The 25,183-nt window shown below is 39.7% G+C and overlaps 1 protein-coding gene across 2 annotated transcripts in view; it reads right to left on the bottom strand.

Moving 5' to 3' along the window:
- LOC109924677 (oxysterol-binding protein-related protein 10) overlaps positions 1 to 25,183 on the bottom strand; it is a 185,135-nt gene that overhangs the window by 131,763 nt on the left and 28,189 nt on the right. For both annotated transcript variants that reach the window (XM_048615375.1, XM_020524675.2), the window contains exon 2: positions 12,637 to 12,812. In XM_048615375.1, the coding sequence (XP_048471332.1) occupies positions 12,637 to 12,812 (176 nt within the window). The remainder of the gene's footprint in view (positions 1 to 12,636; positions 12,813 to 25,183) is intronic.

Below are 25,183 nucleotides of genomic sequence, written 5' to 3'. Positions count from 1 at the left end.
ATGAATCTCTTGAACAGTATTAAAGTGTGTAAGGGCATTCCTTAGAGGGAAATCCGAACGGCAAAGGCAAAGGCAATGAGATAACCTTACTTGCTAAGACTAAGGATAATTCAAAGAGATTCTACGTGTACATTAAGGGCAACTGGAGAGAGTAGGGCCGCTTAAAGATCAAAAAGGTTGTCCTTGTGTTGATCCTCAAGAGATGGGACCGAAATGAATACTTCATGTCAGTTTTTTTTTTAAAAACAGAAAGAAATAGAGGCTAGAGAACTTGGAAATAAATAAATATCGCTGTTTTGAACACAGTTCACGTTACAGAAGAGGAAGTGCTGGAGGTCTTAGAAAACAAAGATGGATAAATGTCCATCTAGTGATCTAGTGTATCCCAGAACTTTGTGGGAAGTTAGGGAGGAAACTGCGGGGCTCCTTGCAAAAATACAGGCGAGCTGCCAAATGACTAGAGATGTTGTGGCTTTGTTTAAAAAGGGATGTTAGGAGAAACCTGGGAACTATTGACCTGTGAGTCTGACTTCGGTAGTGGGTAAATTGTGGGAAGTGATTCTGAAAGACAGGATTTATGCGCATTTGGAGAGGCAAGGAACGATTAGGAGTTGGCAGGATTGCAGATTTGAGATTACAATCAGATCAGCCATGACCTTACTGTATTTATTTCTGCTCCTCCATGCAAAGTGCTGGAGAAACTCAAAAGGTATAGCAGGATCAGTGGAGAGAGAGAGAGAAAGAGAGGTAACATTTCAGATACAGCATCACTTTACTTTGGAAATCAAAATAGCTGAGTAGCCTACTATTTCCCTCGATTCATATATTTGTATGTATGTACATTCAAAGTTCTGCCCACCTGACGCATCTGTAAAACCTTAGAATGTCTCATGAAGATTCGCAGGCCTAAAAATTTTAATCCCACATTCACAGATGAATATTTAAACATATTTCATGGAATCAAGAATCATAGAATCCCTACAGTGCAGAAAAAGGCCATTCAAACAGCATCACACCCAGGACCACCCTCCTACCCCCACACCATCCCCATAACCCCACATGGAGTTTATACCATGGCTAACACACCTAACATTCCTATGACACTCTTTTGTCTTGGCTTTTTAATTGTAATAGGTGCATTCATGCTTTCTCTCTGATAATACTTTCTTCATTTTTTCCTTTGGATAAGGGCACCATTGGCCAGACCACCATCTGTTGCCCATTCCTAATTACCCTTGAATTGAATGGCTTGTGCAATCACTTTATAGGTCAGTGAAGAGTTAACAACATTGCTATGGGTCTGTAGTCACATGTAGATAAAGTGAGACATTGCTGAGAAGGACAAAAATTCATATGGTTAGCTGGAGGTGATTACAATTTGTGTATTGCTGTGAAGCAGCAGGATTAATGTTTATTTGATATTTTACACCTGAGAAAATATTTGGAATCCATTCAATCAATCTTTAGTTGTCACATTTTCAAATGGAAACTCTAGTTTATCTGCTAAACTTGAATATTTCAACCTCAAATGTCAATTCAGGTTCTTCCATGATCCCAACATCTGATTCAAACATCCTAAAATGCTACTGATAAAATGAATCGATAATATAGAAACAAAGATGATAGGAGCAGAAGGCGGCTACTAGGCCCTTCGAGCCTGCTGTGCCATTCTTCACGATCATGGCTGATCACCCAACTCAATAGCCAAATCCTGCTTTCTCATGACCTTTGATCCCATTTGCCCCAAGGGCTATATCTAGTTTAGTCTAGTCTACAGAGAAAATCTAAAAAATTCAATAAAATGGATTATGAAGAAAAAATCTCAATATCATGGCTCATTTTTAAACATAGGTACAAAGAACCATAATTAATGTTCCTTCAGCCAATCCAATCTACCCCCAACCTGGGGAAGAAAAAAATCACTGAAATATGAAGTAAACTGTGCATTATTTGATGATTGGTATTGCACAACTCAGTTGGGTACTTGTGTGTTACACAGGTGGACCTCAAAGTTAGAATCTTAATGTATCATTCACTAAAGACAATTATTGAAGCAAAAGAAACTTAAAATTAATATAACAAAAATAAAAGAATATTGCCTAGTTTTAACGGCTGATAATTAAATTTTATAAAAGGTACTGCTGAGCTAAGCCAAGTTAACCTTGTGCCAAGTCACTTCAATTTTATTCTGGACAGTACACAAAATATTTAAAGACCTAATAATATATAGTCTTCCGGAAATGTACTACATTATCAATAGGCAGAAACCTTAAAATTCATAAATCCATAAAGCAAAAAAGTTATGAAAATGAAAAAGAAAGGCCCTGAAAAAAAAAATCTCTGAAAAGTTCCAGGAGGGATAAATTTCGACCCCTGGAATTCACTGGCATAAAGTCAAGGAGTTAACTGAGAGAATCAAAAGATTGGTGTGTGTGGAATGGATTTCAGTTCATGGGGCACCAGTACCAGTCATGGGGTAGAAGGGAGGTGTTCTATCGGGATGGGCTGAGATCAATATCTGGCAAATTGAATAACTAGGGCTCTGGATAGGGCTTTTAACTAATTGTGGTGGGGGCGCAGGGAAGAAAAGAGAGATCTTTACTTGAGTGTGCGTAGTATTTGGGTCAAAATAAACAAGTTAACAGCACAAACACACTTTAAGTGATATGATCTTACAGGCATTAGAGATATGGTTATAAGGAGTTCAAAACTAGGAACTAAATATTCAGGAGGTGTAACTTTTTGAAAGGTCAGGCAAGGAGGAGAGGATGGTGGGGTTGTATTCTTAGCACTGGATGGAATAAGTACAAAAGCAAGAAATAATCCCGGATAGAAAGACCTAGAATCCCTATGAGCAGAGTGAAGAAATTAAAAGGGAAAGAAAACACTGGCAGGAATAATCCATAGGCACTGTAACATTAACTGTACAGTGGGACAGATAAGGAGATCAGGAGATAATGAGGAAATGTAACAAAGCCAGTACATTGCTCATGAATGAATTCTATCTTCACGTGGATCGAGATAGATTGGCAAAGGAAATCAGAAGGAAGAACCTAATTTGGGACATTTTCCAGATCAATATGTTGTGGATCTGATGGTGTGTAATGAAGCAGGTTTAATAAATCATGCCAAAATAAAAGATCCCCCATGAAACAGTGAATAGTAGAATTCAGCATTCAGTTTGAGGGGGAAAGCAACTCGGCTCACAAACAAATGCACTAAACTTAAATAAGAATAATTACAAAGGAATGAGGGCAAAGCTGGCTGGAGTGGACCAAGAATGGACTTTAGCAGAAAAGATGGTTGAACAATGGCATACGTTTAAGAACATAGTTCATAGCTCACGGCAAAGATACATCTGAGTGAATGAGAAGACAACCATGGTTAACCAAGGTAAGTATAGCATCAGATTGAAGGAAAAAACATGAAATGTGGCAAAAGATTAGTGGTAAGCCAGAAGATTGGGAATGTTTTAAACACTGACAAAAGATAAGCAAAAATATAATACAGGTTGAAAATGAACGTTAAGGATAAAGTTTTAAGTAATATCAGGCCGGACAATGAGAATGGTTTTAAAAACATAAAACTAGATTGGAAAACTGCCAATGTAACACCTTTATACAAAAAAGGGAGGGAGACACATTGGGGAAATGTTCGAGTCTTTTATAAAGGGTGTAATAGCAGAGAATTTCAAAATACATAATAAATTCAAGCAAATTCAGCATGGCTTCATGAAGGAGAAATCATGCCCAACAAATTTACAAGAATTCTTTGACAAGGTAACATGCAAGACAGATAAAGGGGAAGCAGTGGATGCAATATATTTCAATTTTGGAACAATAGAACATAGAAACTGTACAGCGCAGGAAGAGGCCCTTCAGCCCAAATTGTTGTGCTGAACATGACACCAAATTAAACTAATCCCTTCTGACAGCCCTTGGTCCATACCCCTCCATTCTTTGCATATTCATGTGCTTATCTAAAAGTCTCTTAAACAACCCTGTCGTATCTGCTTCCACTACCAGCACGTTCCAATCTCTGGGTAAAAAACTTCTCCCTCACATCTCCCTTAAACTTTGCCCTTCTTAAATGCATACTCCCTAGTTTTAGGCTTTTCAACTCTGGGAAAAAGATTCTGACTGTCAACCTTATCTATGCATCTCATAATTTTAGAGACTTTTATCAAGTCTCCCCTCAGCCTCTGCTGCTCCAGAGAAAACAAGCCAAGTTTTTCTAGCCTCTCCAAAGTCTCCACATCCTTCCTGTAATACAGCCACCAGTCTTGAACGAAATGCGCTAAGTGTGGCCAAACCAAAGTCTTATAAAGTTGCAATATGACATCCAATAAGGTACCATCTATTATGCTACACAAGGCAAAATCCCATGGTGTTGCAGGTAGTATGATAGTATGGATAGAGGACTGGCCTGATAATAGAAAACCGAGTTGGAATAAGGAGGACATTTCCAGAGTACTGGAGCTAGGATTATTTGCAATGTATATTAAATGCCTCGGATGAAGTGAACGAAGATACTACAGCCAAGTTTGAAGATAACACTAAAAAGGGTAGGGTGGCACGTGATGAAGGAGGCACAAAGTGTTTGCAGAGTGATATACACATGTAAAGCGATTTGGTAAGATGACAAATGGAATATAATGTGGGAAAATGTGTGGTTATGCACAGTGGCATGAAGTATGGAAGAATATTATTTATATGAAGAAAGACTGCAGAAAACTATAGAAGAGGGATTTGGGAATGCTTGTCAATGAATCACAGAAAGCTAGTATCCACAGTCAGCAGTTAATAGGGAAGACAAATGAAATGTTCCCAAAGAGAATGGAGTATAAAACTATACTATGCTCAAACTATACAAGGCAATAGTTAGACCACAGTTGGAATACTGTGAACAGTTCTGGGTCTCTTATCTAAAAAAGGGATATATAACAGCGCTGGAGGTAATCCCTATTCACTATGTTGATATCAGGTATGGTGGCAGTGTTATAGAGGTTAAGCAGGTTGGACCTGTACTCATTGAATATAGACTAATAAGAAGTGACCATATTGAATCAAACAAGATTCTTAGAGAACTTGACAGGGTAAATAGGGAAATGTTGTTTGTCCTTGTGGGACAATCTAGGACCAGAGGGCATAATCTCAATGTGTATTTAAGACAAAGATGAGGAGCAACTTCTTCAGAGGATAATGAATCTATAGAATTCTTTACCGCAGAGAACAGTCGAAGGTGGATCATTAAATATATTCAAGGCTGAGAGTAGATAGATTTCTAATTAGTAAGAGAATCAAGGAATATTAGGAAAAGGCAGGAAAATGGGAGAAAAAAAAAAGGGTTATCAGATCAGCCATGATTTCATTGAATGGCAGAGCAGACTCCAAGACCTGAATGACCCATTTCTGCTCCTAAATTTTATGGTATAGACATTCATTCATTATTTTTCGCAAGCTTGATAATCCTCCTTTTTTGGCTAAACATCATTTTATCTAAAAGCTTTCAAGTACTTTACAATGAAAGGGAGACATCTACTACTGCTATCTGGTCCATTTCAAAGTTTCTCTAAGTTAACCCATTCATCAAATGTTCAGAAGTATCAAACATGTTCTAAGTTCTGTTACACATGATATTTAATTTTCTGTTTAATTGCAGCATCAAAAATCAATCCTTCTGCTACACCATCATCCCTAACATAAGCCTCCTGGGCCATTTTTTAAATCTGGAGAGTATATGACAGCTTAATTTCTTTCTTTTCCAATAATTTGATCTGGAAGTATATGTGCTAAAGTTTATTAAACAGATTTCTGCGAGTTGCTGCTTTGCTTATAGGTAGTTTAATACCAACGAATAAATGGAAAAATAGATCACTAGATGCTAAGTCTAACAAGAATACACAAATCAAAAATGAAGGCAATCGTAGTACTTAAAAGTCAAATTTGATAAATCAAATTGCACTCTATTTATGGGAAATGCTAGGGAGAAAACCAAATACAGGTAAGTCATTGTACAGAAACATGATTTAAGTAATCTATGCAATTTGAGACCAAAAACAACAGTTACAGCATAGTGACAAAGTAGATAAAATCCTTAACTCCATAATTCTTAATTCCACTTATGTTTTAGAGTCCTTTCATCATAAACCAAAAATTATTGGTAGAAGTTAAACATAGCAATACCTCAAATGCCCAATAATCACAAGGCAATGCAAATAGGTTTTATATGTTTAGCTATTTTGAACTCCAAGAATCCAAATCACCCGTTTAAATTGCAGGTGTTTGCATAATACAGCTCTGGAGCAAAATAAACGTAAAGAATAATTATACTGGAGAATTCACTTCGGCTGTGATAGTTGACATTTCTACAAACAAAATCTCGGTTATGCCCCTAAATTCAAAGAAAAGACCAAAAGTTTCATCAGCTTGGTTAGACTCTCAACCTGTACGAGGGTGAAATAAAAACAGCATGTTGTCAATAATGTACCCATGGGCGATTTATATTTCATTCCTGTTTATACATATGCCACAAAACCATTAAAGTCTCCACTGAAAAGGAGAGTTTTCATCCAATTTTATCTGCATCCACTCTTTGCTAAAGCAATTCAATCAATTGTACTAACCCATGCTCTCTGTAACCTTACATTTTTCACCACTTACAATACTTAGCTATTTTTCCCTCGAGTGCAATCATATACATTTCAATGATTCACTGTGGAAAAGTGTTTTCTTATCGTAATAATTTCCTGCACAAACAAATTTCATTGAACAACTCTCCTTACTCTTACTAAATATTGTATATTAAATGATCCCTCATCAACTCTGTCACTGGAGGATCACACCCCTCTCCATCAAACTGTTCATTGGAGCATTTGGAAAATCACCTTGTGGCTAACTGGCACAGCAAAATAGTCTGAAAATTTCAAGTTACTCTTGAATCCTTGAATGGATACAGCATAGAGAATGACTGGCTACTTCTTTGTATTATACAATGTGATGCAAAAAGTGTGTGGTATGTCCACATTTATATCATTTACTTTAGAGTTTGGATTTTGAACTAGTGGCATGTAGGTTTTGGTCACATGTATAAGGGGGTTAGTAATCAACTGGTCAGTATTTCTGGAGCCATTTTTTTTTAAAACCAGCGTGGATTCCCTGGGGTGCCAATGGGGATTTGTTTGTATTGCGAGTGTTTTATGACAGGACAAAATAGACATTGAGGCACAGCAGCTTACTTTCATTTTCAAAGAACTAGAATTTTGTTTGCTTAGGGGAAAAACCCACACCTTGGAAAGCTTGTGTTTTTCAGTTCGCAGACGTGCTGGTGAAAGTTAGAGATGTGAATTAGTTTCTCCAAAGACAGAGGATAATTAAGAATGGTAACCTCAGTTTAAGGGATCTTAATTTGAGAGTTCAGACCCAAAGTAGACAGGTGTCCAGAGAGGGATGAAATGTTATCCCAGGCTGTAAAGCAAAATAAAGGAGAAAACAACATTGGTGCGTGCAAAAATTTTCAGTTTTTCCATAGAAGAGGTGCCAAGGATTGCAGGACAGGTATTGTTATTCAAGAAGGAAGCAAGGGATAAACTAGGAAGCTACAAGCCTGTCAGTCTAACCTCAGTGGTGGGGAATCTATTGGAAGCAATTCTGAGGTATAGAATGAGTCTGGATTTGGAGAGAAAGGGATTAATCAAGGAAAGTCAACATGATTTTGTTAAATGAATTTTGCGAAGAGGTGACCAGGAATGTAGATAAGGGCAATGCTTTTGAGATGGTCTACTTGGCCTTAGCAAGGCTTTAGATAAAGGCCCCACTTTGGAGATTAACAGAAAACGTAATAGTCCATGGGATCCAAGGAAGTTTAGCAAATCAGATCCACAATTGGCTTTGTAGCAAGAAGCAGAGGGTGATGGTTGAAAGATGCTTATCCGACTGGAGGTCTGCATCCACTGAGGTCCCACAGGGGTCCATGTTGGAGCCCTTACGGTTTATGGTTTGCATAAATGATTTAGACTTGAATGTAGGAGGGTTGATTAGTAAACGTGCAGAATTGATGGGGTATAAATAGTGAGAACGGTAGCTTTAAGATTACAATAATATATACGTGGGCTGGTCAAATAGGCTGATCAGTGGCAAATGGAATTCAATTTTCATACATGTGAGGTGATGCACTTGTCAAGATAAACAAGGTAAGGAAATACATGGTGAATGGCAGGATCCTGGGCAGCACCACCTTGGTTTCACGTCCATAGATCCCTTAAGATAGCAGGACAAGTGGACAAAGTGGTTAAAGCAGCATACAGGATACCTGCTTTTATCAGTTGAGGCATAGAGTTAAGAGCAAGGTGGTTATATTGGAACTGTATAAACATTGGTGAGACCACAGCTAAATCTTTGCGGGCAGTTCCGAAATCCACATCACAGGAGAGAAGTGATAATACTGGAGATGGCATAGAGGAGATTGACCAGATGTTGCTGGGGCTAGCGAGTTTTAGTTACGAAGACAGATCGGTCAGACTGGGTCATTTTCCTTAGAGCAGAGGAGATTGAGAGAAGGCAACTGAGATGTATAAAATTATGAGCGACATAGGTAGGGTAGACAGGAAGAAACTTTTGCACTTGGACAACAGTGACCAGGGGCATAGATTTAAAGGTAAGGGATAAAACGATTAAAGAAGTTGGGAGGAAAATCTTTTTCACCCAGAGGATGGTGGATATCTGGAACTCACTTCCAGGAAATGGTGGCAAAGGCAGGATGATATTAATAATATTCAGGAAGTATTTAGATGTATACTTGTGATGCCCAGGCATCCATGGCTCTGGGCGAAGTGGTAGAAAATGGGATTAAAATAGTTGAGTGGTTGTTTCTGACTGGCACAGATGTGATGGGTAAAGGGCCTTTCTCTGTGCTGCAGATGTTTGGTTAGAACGGGTTAGAAAGGGTTCATCCAAGATGAGGGGGGCGTAGGATCAGTTTAGTGACAAATCAAAGAAACGGCCACAAAACTCAAAGTTGGGAGTCGAAAGTTGAAATAGTTAAGATAAACCTATATATGTAGGGAACACCCTCTTACGTAGAGTACTGCAAAGTGATAGTCTTGGGATAGATGGGCTTTTTTTTTAAAACTAGGTTTCAAAATTTTTCAAATTGCTTTCAATGCATATAACAATACATATGCTATTTTATTCTGCACAATAAACTTGTCACATGGTTAAAACCAGTTGGATGCTTATTTTTCAGTAAAGATCACCTTGTAAAATCGAAACCAAAATATGATCTAACAAGCCAGATTTCAGTCTGGAATCTGACATGTCCAGTAACATCAGCAGCTTACACATCTGTGTAAGATCTTTGGTTTTAACAGCCTTTCTGTAATTCAGAACCTGCAACTGCACACATACCCTAACTGTTGCCTTAGACAAATCCATCATTAAATTGCTTCTCTGATCTGGGACTTTGTTTTAGATATCTTAATTTGCATTCTTAAAAAGAGTTAGACATTTTCACACAACAATCATCTCTATTGAACTTTTCAGTTTGCATCTATTAAACATGTACTCCCATATTGCATCACTACATACTTCTCTACACTAGATTATGTTTGCCAAATGGGTATGCATTCTGCAAAATTGCCTGCATCTAAGTCTTCCATTATTCAACCCATATAACTTCTGAAACAAATATATGGTGCGTATCCAAAGCACGTATACATGGACAGTAAATTATAAACTCAGCATGCATTCCCATTATACACCATTTTCAATCCAGCTCCAAACCCATCATTTGTCTCCTGTTATCAACTTTCAATCTGGGCTACATTTTCTTTTGCATCATTTACCGCAAATTGAATGGGATGCAGTCACTGTTGGAAAGAGCCACCATCTATTACCCTCTTATACTTGTACAAGCCAATGAAGAGACATCTTCTTGAGCCACTGCAGTTTGTGAAATTAAGGCGATGGCATTATCCACAGAGTTCCAGCCTTTTAAGTTTAGCAACAATGATGAATTAGCAAAATTTTAAAGTATGTCACTTGGAGATTATCTATTTACTAACTAGCTGACCAATTCCTAAATGCTTATACAGTGCCTACTGAAGGTAAGGGAACCCCACTTAACGCACAAAGTAACAAGCATGATTTCTTCTTTATGCCCACTCACCATGTTGATTTTGCTTGATTACGTTACTAAATGCTCTGATATTACATCCTTTATCCTAACATTCCCCAATAAGAGATGCTAAGCTAACTGGCAATAATTACCCATCCTTTTTATCTCCCACCCTTTTTGAACAATAGTGTTACTTTGGCAGTTTTTTTTTGTCTTGTGCTGAAGGCAACCCATTTAATGACAGACCTGGAGTGTGAGCTAAGTAATGGACATGAAAGGAGGTATTCATGCTCTGAAATTATGAAACTCAATGTTGAGTCCTGAAGGCTGGTGATATACCAAAGCAGAAGATGAGATGTTGTTCTTCCAGCTTGCATTGACTCTGGCTCGAGCACTTTAACAGGCCTGAGCAGAAACGTTGGCATGGGAACATAATGGTGCGGTGTGTTGAAGTGGCTGACAACTGGAAGCTCGGAGTCATTTTTACAAACTGAAAAGTAGGTGTTCCGCAAATTGGTCAACCAGTCAGTTTTTTGTCTTCCCATGGAAGAGAATGTGTGAGGATATAAGTGCCAAAGATCAGAGGGTCCATCAGTCCCTTAAGGTAGCAGGACAGGTAGATAAAATGGCCAACCAGCATATGGGAAACTTGCCTTTAGCTGAAGCACAAGAGTTTAAGAGCAGGAAGGTTACACTGGAGCTGAATTAAGCATTGGTTAGTCCACAGAAGAGTGTGAAGTTCTGGAATCCATATTATAGGCAGGATGTGATTGCACTGGAGAGGATAGAGGAGATTTACCAGGATGTTTTCTGAGCTGAAGGGTTTTAGTTATGAAGAAAGTTTGGAAAGCCTGAAGTAGTCTTCCTTGGACCAGAGAAAACAGAGGGGAGTGGGGACATGATTGAGATGTATAAAATTATGAGGGCCATAGGTAGTGTAGACAGGAAGGAACTTTTCCCCTTGGTGAAGGCATCAATAACTAGGGGGACATAGATTTAAGGGACAGGAGATTTAGAGTAGATGTGAGGAAAAAATTTTTCACCCATTTTTGAACTCTCTGCCTGTTACGGCGGTATAGGCAGAAACCTCAGACATTTAAGTAGTATTAAATGTGCATTCGCGATATCAAGGCATTCAAGGCTATTGACCAAGTGCTGGAAAATAGAATTAGAATAATTAGGTGGCTGTTTTTGACTGGTGCAGACTGGATGGGCCAAAGGGCCTTTTTTCTATGCTGTGGATCTCTAAGACACTAACCAACTATATATAATTGCTTCTTAAAAAAAAAATTCAATGTTTTGGCCTCAACCACTTCTGTGGCATACAATTCCATAGGTTCATAATCTGAGTGAAGAAATTTCTCCTCATCTCAGTCCTAAATGGCATCTCCTGCATTCTGAAACTGTAACCCCTAGTTCTGAACAGCTGATTAGCAGGAACATCCTTTCAGCATTTACCCTATCTACTCTGGTTAGAACTGTAAAGGTTTCTATGAAATTTCCCCCTCATTCTTCTCAACTTCTCTCAATATTGTCTTAACCAATCCAGTCTTTCTGCGTACATCAGTGCTGCCATCTCAGGAATCAGTCTGGTAAATCTTCGTTGAAACCCCTCCACAGCCAGAATATCCATCCTCTAAGACCACCAAAACTGCACAAACACCAAAACACAATCGAGCTACCAAACAGCTCCTAGGCCTCACTGAGACTCCAGCTCTTCAGCTCCATGGATTAGTCACATTCATCTTTGCCTCTGACTAACTGTTCATTGGATATCGCTGTTTACTGACCTTTAACTGACTAGTGTGACTGATTAAAATATTCCCACAGGGTCCCACTTCTGTTCTTCGGCAAACTCAAATGTAGTAGCCAATGGAACAATCTGTACCTTAAAATGTTACAACTTCTAATTAATCCACTATCATTGTGCTCTGACTAGCTGTGGACATCGAGCCAAAAAGGAAAACTGATTTCATTACACTATGACTTGAAATGAACAATCTTATTTCTCCAAATTAGTCAAGCAATTCAGAACATAAAGACAAGGCTGCAATATTCCACTTGTCATAGCCCATCAAATTTAGAGTGCCTCATTTATCCCTACTGTTTCCTGTCTGTTAACCAATCTACTAGGCCATCAGACACTGGTATTCAGCAGAACGTAATTTCTGCCTGTTGTACTTTTTCCCTTCCAAGAGATTTATCTACAGCATGCAATTCCAAACCTGCTCCCATTGTTCTTGGATGCTCCATTCAAAGAAGATTCAACAAATGATGTTTCAAGATGATACTATGGAATTCAAACCTATGGCCTTCATGTTGGATAAACTAAGTGAACTGCTACGATTACCTTCCAATGTAACAAATTCAATTCTAATCCCGAATGAGGCCAATTTGACAAAATTCAAGACAAATATTATTTTGATCATCACTAAGTGGGCTTCGTAAAAATAGTGAATCTTTTCCTAACAGCTTAAAGCTTATGCAGCATCTTAGTGAGTAAAAATGTAGTTATTTCAGTACCTCGGAGTTTATACAGTTCACCACTGGCAGCTTGGACTATAAACATGTGGGAAACCTCATCACTGGGAGAGATCAATGCACCAGACAAATGTAGAACTCCTCGTGGCTTCTGACCTTTGCATTGTTCGTTTACAAAGTACTGCAGAACGCCCAACTCGCAATTCAGAACAAAATACCTGCATCATAAAAACATTTTATATTAGTGTACATACACATCACTAACTACAGGGCTACAAAGTACAGACTACAAAAGAATTGTGCAGACCTATTGTCAGGCACCGTGTAACCTGTAAAACTAGAATATAATGCAGTCAACTGATGACTCTTCAGTGAGGAATGTAGTTCCAATGGTAGAGAACAATTAATACTTGACTAATATTCTAAGAAAGCATAGTCAAATGATAACCACACAGTGCAATTCTACACCTCAGCAAAAGTCTAAAGTTCCAACAGTTTGCTTGCAGTTCAGATTCTTGCAAGATAACCAAATATAGCCTGTACCATTAAAAGAATACGGATACTCAGTCATGGCTGCCATCTAAAGGTTTACTTGGTCTCTGGTAGTTCCAAACTGAATTTGAGTGAACTTCATGATGCTTTACAAGAATAGCTTCTGAGGCTGAGGGGTGACCTTATAGAGGTTTACAAAATCAAGAAGGGCATGGAGGGGGGAACAGATGAGGTCTTTTTCCGAGGGTGTAGGAGCCCAAAACTAGAGGGCAAAGGTTTAAAGTGAGAGGGGAAAGATTTAAAAGGGACCTCCGGGTCAACCTTTTCACAGAAAAGGTGGTGCATGTATGGAATGAGCTGCCAGAGGATGTGGAGGAGGCGGATACAATTACAACATTTAAAAGGAATCTGAAAAAGGTATACGAATAGGAAAGGTTTAGAGGGATTGGGCCAAATGCTGGCAAATGGGACTCGATTTATCTAGGATAACTGGTCGGCATGAACAAGTTGGACCAAAAGGTCTGGTTTCCCTGTTATGACTCTAATATGGTCTTCTTCAAACTGGGCCCAAATACATGCTAAGCTCAGATGCTCAAATACATGGCAAGGTAAAACCAAATGCAATAGGACTATGCAGTATATTAAATGCAAGCCTGAGTCTTTATATAATGTCATCTTATTTGCTCACTTTCAGCCAAGAATTCTAATCTCATTTAAATTTTGTCCAACCAAAGTAAAGTATAACATGAATTTCCAGTAAATAATTTGAGTTTTGCTATTCTTTCTGGTTATCTTTTTCAAACCAGATGCTATTTGCAAGAAAAATATTTTTGGTTTCTTCACCCACCTGTGGCACCATCTTCGGGACAAAGATTCGAGATCACTTTGCCAAAAACTAACCATTAAATATAACCATTAAAAAGCATTGCAGGCAATAGCGAGAATGGTACAACACAAGCCTTGGTGGGAGAAGTGTACAGTAGCAGCAATAGAGTGATTGAGAGATACTGGAGAAAGATGGTGGTACTTAGGCTGGTGGAATTTATAGATCTTCTTCCTATAACCAACCTCTGACCACCAGCCTGGCAAGGTTTGGTGTCATGGCCTCCTCTACTGGCCCTGGGGGAACAGGCAGTCTTAGCTGTGTACCACCCGTCCAGCAGGACCTGCAGGATGCAGCCCACAAAGCAATTTTACCCTCTGCCATATAAGGAATCGTGCAGGACAGCTCCAGCCTGACAGTGCTTATCAAGTGTACAACAGGATTTTAGAGATAGCACAGTCACAAGGGATACTAACTAATTCCAAAATATCTGGGCATTGGCAAATTGTTCCAAGAGCAGTGAATGATAAGAGGGGATCAAATCAAATGCGAAGAATGCCATAGGAGATTGATAAGTAGATAATGAGAAAATATTGCAAGGCATGGCAAGAAAACTCACTAGACCTCATGGAACAACTCATGTTTAGTTAGAAAAAAAATGTAAGATTCAGCCTGTTAGGTCAGATTACCAAAGGTTGGCCAAACAAGTCATTTTAAAAGAGCGTGAGAAACACAAGGAGCGTAGAGAGCAGAGAGGTGTAGGTTATGAATTCCAGAGCTTAAAATAAGGCAGCTGAAGGCACTGCCACAAAATGGGGGAGCAAGTAAAAATGGTGATATACAAGAGGTCAGAATTAGATGAATGCAGATATTTTATAGGATTGTGGAGCGGTCAGAAACTACAAAGATAGGAACTGTCAAGGCCACTGTGGGATTTGAAATTAAGTAGGAGAATTACAAAATCAGCACTGCTTAACCAGGAACCATTTAGATCAATAAGTACAGGAATTTTAAAAAAAAGTGAACAGAACTTGGTGCAAGTTGGGACACAGGTAGAGTTTTAGATTACCTCAAGTTTAAAAATGTGGAAGACAAGCAAGGAATGTGCTGGAGTAGTCAAAGGCAGCAGTTTGCAAAGGCATGAAGGAGTTCTGGAATGGACAAAGTCTAGAAATGTTAAAAAAGTTTTCTTCTGTACTGTATGATTTTAGCTAGAAACAGTAAATGGAAGTAATGGTGCAAAGAGATTAGAAGCTTGTTGTGGACATCAAGGTTGTGAATAGGCTGATTCAGACAGTTGACAGAGAATGGGATGGAGTCATTAACAAAGGAATGTGTTCAGCAGACATCGAAGACAATGGCTTCAGTCTTAAAATTCAGTTATCAAATAAGCAGGTCTAAATTTAACAACAGTACAGGAGTTGAAAAATGTGAAGTTGGGTAACAAAATATGTCAAAACTAATACTGTGCTTTCAGATGACAATACAGAGGAGCAGCACGTGGAGGAGAAATAGGAACAGGCAAGGGATAGATCCTTAGGAGGTACCACATTCAAATGGAGTAAGAGCAAGAAAAGGGTTTGGAAATGATGTTCTGCCTACATTTAGGTAGATAAAGATGAAACCATATAATAAGCAGCTCCATCCAGCTGGGCAACAAGTAATGTTGGAAAGGCACAGTGTGATCAACCATATCAAAGGCTATAGATAGGTCAAAAAGAATGCAGAAGGACAATTAGCTTTTGTAATGTTAGATGAGGTGTCATTTGTGACATGAACAGCATTTTGGCACATAGCAGGGCACAAAGCTAGTTGAAGGGATTTGAACATGGAGTTCTGGGAAAGAATGTAAGTGATTTTAACAGCCACTACACATTCAAGAATTTGAGAATTAAAAAGGAGGTTCTGGATGCAAGAGTGATGTGCAAGAATAAATTGATCAGAGCTGTTTTGAAGAGAGCAGCGATAACAGCAGATCTAAAGAGGAGTAGAGGAGCTATTACTAATATTGGTCAACATGGGGACCATACAATGGGTCTCATGGAGAAGTGGATGAACTGCATCAGGGACAAAGTCAAACATTAAGAAGCGGAAACAGACAGGGCTGACAAAAGTGCTCCAATGGAGTTCAGAGAAGGCACAAGATTATGTAGTAAGTATTTGGCAGGTAGACTAATGGAAGACATGTGTCAGAGGCAGCTGATCAGATGGTCTCAACATTAGCACCAAAAAGGTCCATACGCTCCTCATACATTGTTACAGGGGAGATGCTGAAAACAGCAATGAAAGAGGATTGTTTTCTGTGGGGGGGGGGGGGGAGGGAGAAGGTGGTGGGGAGAAACAAAAACAAGGACATGGCTTTTGCCTTCCAAGATGATCTTTATACACTGAGCGGTTTTAGCAATTGACAGCAGGACCCAATGGCTGTGTAAATCAGACAGATATAACACTGTACAATTGAGTCAGTTGTCGCTCATATTCTAAACAAAAACTGAAAGAACTGTGGATGCTGTAAATCAGGAACACAACGAGAAGTTGCTGGAAAAGCTCAACAGGTCTGTTAACTCCGATTTTTCTTCACAAGATGTTGCTTTTTCCAGATTTTTAAAGTGTTTAGACGCACTCTTGCAATGCCAATGCATACAAGGATATAAGCCAAGTACTGGAAAATGGGATTAAAACAGTTAGGCGTCTGTTTTTCAACGGCACAGACTTGATGCGAAGGGCTTTTTCGGTGCTGTAGGCTTGTATAACTTACAAGCTTAGAAAATAGCAATTGATGCTAGCGACTGAGGGGTGGGTACAATCTTGTTGCAGAAAAATGAGTGAGGAACAGAGAAGTACATTGCTAAAATATTATACCCATATCAGACCTATACAAAAGGAGATTAAAGGCAATAAGAGGAATCATATGTCAACTGCACTGTGTTGTCCTCCACAATCAGGATAGCCTAGTTACACCTGGGCATATCCAACTGAAGTAATCAGTTTCTCTCCAAAGCAGTTAGCGGCTTTATCAGAAGTGCTTGTGTGAAGGCTGTATATGTTACTCCATAACCATTGTTTTTGAGCTTGTGGTTAGAAGGGTAGGAAGCAAATAAATGAAAAACTGCACAGCACGTTGTTCCAACACAAATTTGAAAACAATTGTTTGAGATATTTGTAGACATGTCATCATCATCATGGTAACAATGGTGCATGCGTTTTCATCCTTGATTGATCTTTTACTTGTAGATGTTTTAGAGGCTTAAGTTAGCATCCATGTTACACATTAAAAGTGGGAAGAAAGCTATTTAGTGTGGTAGATGGTTTGTCAATTTCAGATTCAATAAACAATACATGGGTCCCCAATCAGTCAGGTTGATACTTCAGTGAACTTGCTGTGGTTGAGTCTGACATCAGGAAGGACCCAGAATCAATTTTAATTCTTTTCTAGTTAGCTGACTCAATACTGACGTGATGATATGTTTCTATAGCAATTTAAGCCATGGAAAAATAAACGTAGCCAGGATCCTTGCACTGGAGAGCTATCGTAGTCACTTCTGGGAAGCAACCAAATGTGTGTGTCGCGTCTGGATACTAGCAGAGGACAAAAAGTTTGGTTGTGATTGTCAAATGGCTTCGAGACAGTATGGATTTAGAAAAAAAGCCAGGAGCTGAACCTCCAAAATGAAAACAAAATAATTCTGCAAATACACATCATTGGTTAGACTTTGAGCGCAGGACTTGGAACATCATGTTTCGGCTGTACAGGACATTGGTTAGGCCACTTTTAGATTACTGCGTATAATTCTTGAAGCCCTTCATAGGAAAAATGTCATTAAACTTGAAAGGGTGCTGAAAAGATTTACAAGGATGTTGGTGGGACCAGAGGGTTTGAGTTATAGGGAGAGGCTGAATAGGCTGGGACTTTTTTCCCCCTAGAGTATTGGAGACTGAGGGGTGATGTTATAGAGTTTTATAAAATCATGAGAGGCATGGATAGGGTGAATAGCTAAGGTCTTTTTCCCAGGGTAGGAGAGTCCAAAACCAGAGGGCACAGGTTTAACGTGAGAGGAAAGATTTAAAAAGGGACCCGAGGGGTAACTTTGTTGCAGAGGGTGGTGTGTTTATGGAACAAGCTGTCAGAGGAAGTGCTGGAGGCGGGTACAATTACAACATTTAAAAAGGCATCTGGACGGGTATGTGAAAAGGAAGCGTTTAGAGGGGATATGGGCCAAATGTTGGCAAGGAGGACCAGGTCAGACCTGGATGTCTGGTTGACCATTGGACTGAAAAAGTCTGTTTCCATGCTATATGACTCTACGACTCTATTACTAGCTCTTCTACGCTTTGAAATCTACGCCTGACATAGTAAAGAGAAACATAAATCTATATTATTCATAAACCACTGGCATTCATTGGAAAGTTTAAAACTCAACATGTTAGACCATTCAGAGGAAATCTTTCTTTTCACCCATTTAATGTAGGATTATTCACATTTCTGGAAAATAATGTAATTGCAGATGCATAGTCCAGAGTTTTTAAACTTGTGACAAATTAAAGGTTTAAGAAATGCTAAGGTTGTACAAGAACAAGTACAAGTACAAGGAAGGACAAACAGATCCGATTCTTGTGTTTTCTTATTTGTGTATCACATATCTTGTGGTGAAATGCACTTTTCATACAGCATTGCATCTTATATAGCTGGAGGGAGGCATGTAAAGACTCCGTCTTCTTATTTTTCTGCATCTTCAATTGTGGAAAAGAACTGTTTTAAAACCAAGAATCGTGGAATGAATTACTGCATTTTTATAAATTACCAAAAATCATTTTAAGTAATGTTTAGTCTGCTTTTTTTTTTCCAAGCAGTGGGGCAGACATTTTGCAAACATGCTGGGACCAACAGGTGTGTACACAAGTGAGATCTGGCCAGCAACGAGTAGGTGATTTATGGAGCTGTGACCAGTTTTGGTTGACTAAGATCATCAGCCTGACAACAACAGATTGGCTCATAGCCAACTGAAATGCTTGTGGGTGTGAATAATATTGACAAGACTTTGGACCTCCAAAAAGGAGATGGCATGTTTCTCTGTGCAGTATAGAAATAGCTACAGCCTGAAGAAAGCCAGTTTTATTTTCCTTCACCAGTTGCTGCAAGATGTGGCTTTTAATTATTAACTAAGAGACTGTGCAGCTAACGTACTAGTTACCTGTACCTCCTGCAAAGTGAAAAAACCTGAAGGAAGATTAAAGGACAGCAAGCCCTGGCAAGCAAAAGGATCATCTTGGCAAACCCTGTGGGCAATCGAACTGCTATCCCCATTTTTTCCTTCCACCTGTAACACCAATCTTTTATTGTTTGCCTGTATCTATAACTAGAGGGAGTTTATAAAGGGGTTAGACTTTTAACTAGTCAAGTATATGTGGACAGTTCTGTTGTTAATCTGTAATTAGAATCTACTTACTTACAATAAATAGGTATTCTTGCTAAATACAAAAACCTGATCCATGGTTTCTGTTAAACTGGGTCTAAAAAGACAAGTAAATTGGGCAATTTTGTACACTTTAAAATACTTAACTTTTGTGAAGATTCCAGGAATAGTGGAGCTTCATGGTGCTCAGAGGATCAAAGGCTAGATAGAAGGGATTTTGAAAGGGGAGATGTTAGTAAACTGGAGTTAGTATTTTCCAGGGCAAATAGAGGCAGGGTTTGGGCGTTGAAGGGGATGTAATGCAAGGTGAAGTTCAGAGATGGCCTTAGCTGTGAACGATACAATGAGACTAGAAAACCCAAACGGGTGACCATGAATATGGATTGGGGAATTTATGTGAAGGGTTAAATTTAAGAGAGATAATATGACAGTGAATACTGTGGAAGAGAGGGAGCAAGATGAGTTGGGAGGGCAATTAAAATAACCAATGGCGGAGTTGTCATTCATTGCAGAGACTGAGGGAGGAAAACATCTCGGATATCTCAGTGACAACATTCACCACACTTGGGAGGACAGTTCAGAACAATGATTTTTAATGAAAAGGTGATGAAGCAGAACATTCAGAGACACTCAAAGGAAAAAGTGCCAGAGGTGTAGGCAATCATCCAAGGGTGTGATCTGGTGTAAAATGCCATACTGCCTATGTCAGCATGAACAGAGTAACTGGCAGAAGATACAGTCAGTCAATGTGGTGACTTCATTAACCCCTTACCAAGGCTTCCATCAAGACCGCAGTGTCAATGCCATCATTCACAATACATTCATAAACATCTCAAACCTCTAGTTTTAAAGTGAACATGAATTCTGCATTGGGATGTGTAAAGAGTCAATGGGAGTTTGTGTTTGCCAATTCTACTGGCTCAGCAATAAGGATGAAAAAATATAAGATCAGATCCCAGTGAGCAGACTGGGCAGAAGGTTTGGCAAAAAGGGTAGGATGTGGCAATTCAAGTCACTGCTCACAATCAGCCAGGGCCAAGTGCCAGTAATTAGCCCTTCAAAAGGATATCAAGAGAGGCACAGGAGGGAAGCAACATCATTAGAAAGAAACTTTGAAGTCAGCAAAGTTGTCTAACAGGATTCCAGGTGTTTTAAATAGTAACAAATAGTAAGGTTTTATCAAGGGCACAACTGTGCCACATCCTTAACCTGACACCGTTAGAATTGATGGGGCCCAGAGTCAATGTTGAGGACTGCTCGGAAAACCCCCTCCTGACTCTGCCGGTTGGACAGGTCACAGCCAGGGATGGTAATGGTGGTGCCTGGGACATTGCAAGCTATGATTCCGTGAGTATGACTATCTGTGAGACGGCTCTGCCCATTTTTGTACTAGCTCCCAGATGTTAGTAAGGAGGAGTTTCAGGGTCAACAGCACTATATTTTTGACATTGTTGTTTCTGGTTCCTAAGATGCCATCTGGTTCAATTTTATTTTTTCAAGTTTTGTAGAGCTTAGTACAACTGATTGATCTGCTCAGCCATTTCACTGGACACTTCAGAATCAATCACATTTTTTTTTTCTACTCGTTTGTGGGCATCGCTGGCTGGCCAGCATTTCATACCCACCCCTAACTGCCCTTGAGAAGGTGGTGGTGAGCTGCCTTCTTGATCTGCTGCAGTCCACCTGCTGTAGGTCGGCCCACATTGCTATTAGGGAGGGAATTCCAGGATTTTGACCCAGTGACAGTGAAGAAACAGCGATATATTTCCAAGTCAAGACAGGGAGTGGCTTGGAGGGGAACTTGGAGGCGGTTGTGTTCCCATATGTCTGCTGCCCTTGTCCTTCTAGATGAAAGTGGTCATGGGTTTGGAAGGTGCTGTTTGAGGATCTTTGGAGAATTTCTGCAGTGCATCTTGTAGATAGAACGTACTGCTGCTAATGAGTGTCAGTGGTGGAAGGAGTGGGTGCTTGTGTATGTAGTGCCATTCAAGTGGGCTGCTTTGTCCTGGATGGTGTCAAGTTTCTTGAGCGCTGTTGGGGCTGAACTCATCCAGGCAAGTGGGGAGTATTCCATCACACTCCTGACTTGTGCTTTGTAGATGGTGAACAGGCTTTGAGGAGTGAGGAGGTAAGTTCCTCACTGCAGTATTCATAGCTTCTGGCCTGCTCTTGTAGCCACTGTGTTTACGTGGTGAGTCCAGTTGAGTGTCTGGTCCAAGATAACACCCAGTATGTTGATTGTGTGGGATTCAGTGATGGTAACTCCATTGCATGTCAAGGGACGGTGGTTAGGTCGTCTCTTATTGGAAATGGTCATAGCCTGGCATTTGTGTGGCGCGAATGTCACTTACCACTTGTCAGCCCAAGCCTGGATATTATCCAGATCTTGATGCAGTGGAACATGGACTGCTTCTGTTTCTGAGGAGTCATGAATGGTGCTGAACACTGTGCAATTATCGGCAAACATCCCCACTCCTGACCTTATGATGGAGGAAGAATGATAGGCACGTGGATGACAGTAAAATACAGGGTATTGAGGTAGTTTGATCTTCGAGTAGGATACTAGGTCAGCACAACATCGTGGGCCGAAGGGCCTGTACTGTGCTGTTCTATATTATTCTGACACAGGACAAATGCATAAACTTGCTACATAAACCAGATGAGTTAATTCATCTGTCTTTACACCAGTGTCCAACATGCACAAATTGGAAGAAAATATTTCATTAAGAAAATACTTTTAGAAAAGGAAAATTGAAATTAAACTGGAAAATTCAAATAAAAAACTCTGCCAGACATTAAGGGAAAACTTGGGAACTAAAACAGATGAGAGAAACATACTTGCTAATCATATTTGCGGTTTCAGAGTAGTATTACGCATTGTTCTGGTCTCCAGAAATTTGCTCAGAATCCAAAAATTAGCAGTTCAAGGTCTACTCCTAAATCTTCAGCTCAATATTTTTGGTGTCTAACCTTAACCTATAAAGACAGAGTTGCAACTAATACAGTAAAGAAGCTGCTAAAGGAAGATCAAATTCACAAAATTAAGAGGCACAGACATAATGAAACAAAATTTGAAATTTTTTGTTGGGTGTTAACTTTAAAAAGTAACAAATTATAACATCAGATAAACAATACTTGAATGCCCATCTGCAAATAAATAATTATCCAAATATTGTGTGAGGGAAAATGTCAAAAATACAGAGCAAATGATGCAAAACAAGAGTCATGCACAGACAGCTTTAACAAAAACAAAAATAAGGAGACTTGTACACTTGTTATTTTCCCCTCTGGAAATTTACATAAACTACACTTGGCTCAATGTCACAACATCTTTCTCATTTTAACAGTTAACTCAGGCAAAAATGATATTTAAAATTACTCTCAATTGGTTTTACTAATGACAGACAGACAGACTTCAAATTTGTTACTCACAGCCATATTAATGAATAGTTAAAAACAAGTACCAGCTCCCATAATAAATGAAATTATGAAAACAATTTGGTAAAGCGAACATATTTAATCTCTTTACAGGAAAATGGAAGTTACAGAAAATCAGATATTACTTCAGACATTCCCCTGCTCCCCTCATCCATCTTTTCCTTATGTTTCTTTCATTTGTCTGAACAAGCCACAGAAATGAAAGCCATTCTAAAGAGAATGTAGCAAAAAATGCTTACTTTCTAATTTGTTTAAACAGGAATTGAAAGGGGTCATTTTTGATTATTAAAGATGATTCAAATTTCTATCTTAGATCAGTAAATTACTAAACTTTGAAAGGAGGGAATAATTTACACAGGTGAACTGGAGGGGACCAAGCCACAAGTAGGATTGGAACAAAATATTTTGTGCCCAAATGAAATGAGACACAGCTAGGACTCATGTGAGCACCCATATCACTACCATTTGCAGGGAGTGATAGCAGAAGTTGTTCAATGAGACAAGTTCAGCCAGGCAGAAGGAGGGTTATGATGAATGTAAACTGGCTGAATTTCCATTCATGAAGACCTTCACACCATTCTTGTTAGGGGTGCAGCTGAAGGGAAAACATAGGAGCATTTGGCCATTCAGTCTATTGACCCTGCTTCAGCATTCAATATGGTCATGTCTGCTCAACATTTCAATGCCTTTTATACCTCTCACTATGCCCATATCCCTTTACGTCATGTTATTTAGAAATCTGTCAATCTCTACTTTAAATGTAATGGCTGAGCTCTTACAGCCCTCAAGGTTGAGTGTCTTTGGAATTGTTTACTCCAGACTAAGTCTCCTCATCTTGGCTAAGAATGGTCTACCCCTAACTGAGAAATTGTGTCCCCTAATCAGAGATTATCCAAACAGGGAAAACATCTTATCGGTATCTACTCTGTCTATTCCTTACGGCGATTTTGTCAGCTCCAATTGCATCACTTCTTATTCTTTGAAATTCTGTGGAATACAGGTGTAGTTTGACCAATTTTGCCACATCAGACAGTTCTTAATCCCAGGAACATGCTTGGTGAACTTTGTTGCATTCCCTCTATGGCAATATATCCTTTTAAGGCAAGGGTACAAAAGAGGCAGCACGGTGGCTCAGTGGTTAGCACTGGTGCCTCCCAGGACCAGGCACCCGGGTTCAATTACACCCTTGGGCGACTGCCTGTGTGGAGTTTGCACATTCTCCCCATGTCCGCATGGGTTTCCTCCAGGTGCTCCGGTTTCCTCCCACAGTCCAAAGATGTGCGGGCTAGGTGGATTGGCCATGCTAAATTGCCCTGTAGTGTCCAGGGATGTGTAGATTAGGTGGGTTATAAGGGGATGGGTCTAGGTGGGATGCTCCAATGGTCGGTGTGGACTTGTTGGGCCGAAGGGCCTGTTTCCACAGTAGGGATTTAAAAAAAAAGAAAATGCACACACACAATTCCAGATGTAATCTGAGCAAGGTTGTGTTGATAGAAACAAGACTTCACTAGTCAAGTATTCAAATCCTCTTCCAATAATGGCTAACATACTTAGGGTCCTGGTGAGGCCACACCTGGAGTACTGTGTGCAGTTTTGGTCTCCTTACTTGAGAAGGGATATACTAGCACTGGAGGGGGTCCAGTGGAGATTCACTCGGTTGATTCCAGAGTTGAGAGGGTTGGATTATGAGGAGAGACTGAGTAGACTGGGCTTATACTCATTGGAATTCAGAAGAATGAGGGGAGATCTTATAGAAACATAAGATTATGAAGGGAATAGATAAGGTGGAGGCAGGGAGGTCGTTTCCACTAGCAGGTGAAACTAGGACTAGAGGGCATCGCCTCAAAATGAAGGGAAGCAGATGTAGGACTGAGGTCAGGAGGAACTTCTTCACTCAAAGGGTTCTGAATCTGTGGAATTCCCTGCCCAGTGAAGTGGTTGAAGCTACTTCACTGAATGTTTTTAAGGCAAGGCTAGATAAATTTTTGACCAGTAAAGGAATTAAAGGTTATGGTGAGTGGGCAGGTAAGTGGAGCTGAGTCTAAAAGATCAGCCATGATCTTATTAAATGGCGGAGCAGGCTCGAGGGGCCAGATGGCCTACTCCTGCTCCTAGTTCTTATGTTCTTATGTAACTTAAGGAAGTGGCCCTACAAATACTGGATATGTTGGTCGTAACCTCAGTAAGGGAGTGGGAAAGGGGGAGGTGCATTGAGATCTGGGTGTCATTGTACACCAGTTACTGAAAGTAAACATGCAGGTACAACAAATGGTTAAGAACGCAAATGTTATGTTGATCATCACAGTGAAAGGATTCCAGTACAGGATTAGGGATCAATTGTACAGGGCCTTGGTGAGACCACGCCAGAGAATATTGTGGGCCAAGCAGCATCAGAGGAGCAGGAAGGCTGATGTTTCGGGCC

This window comes from Rhincodon typus, chromosome 2 (genome assembly GCF_021869965.1).
Source record: "Rhincodon typus isolate 14 chromosome 2, sRhiTyp1.1, whole genome shotgun sequence".
Classification (NCBI taxonomy): Eukaryota; Metazoa; Chordata; class Chondrichthyes; order Orectolobiformes; family Rhincodontidae; genus Rhincodon; species Rhincodon typus.
This window is presented reverse-complemented; position numbering and strand designations above follow the sequence as displayed.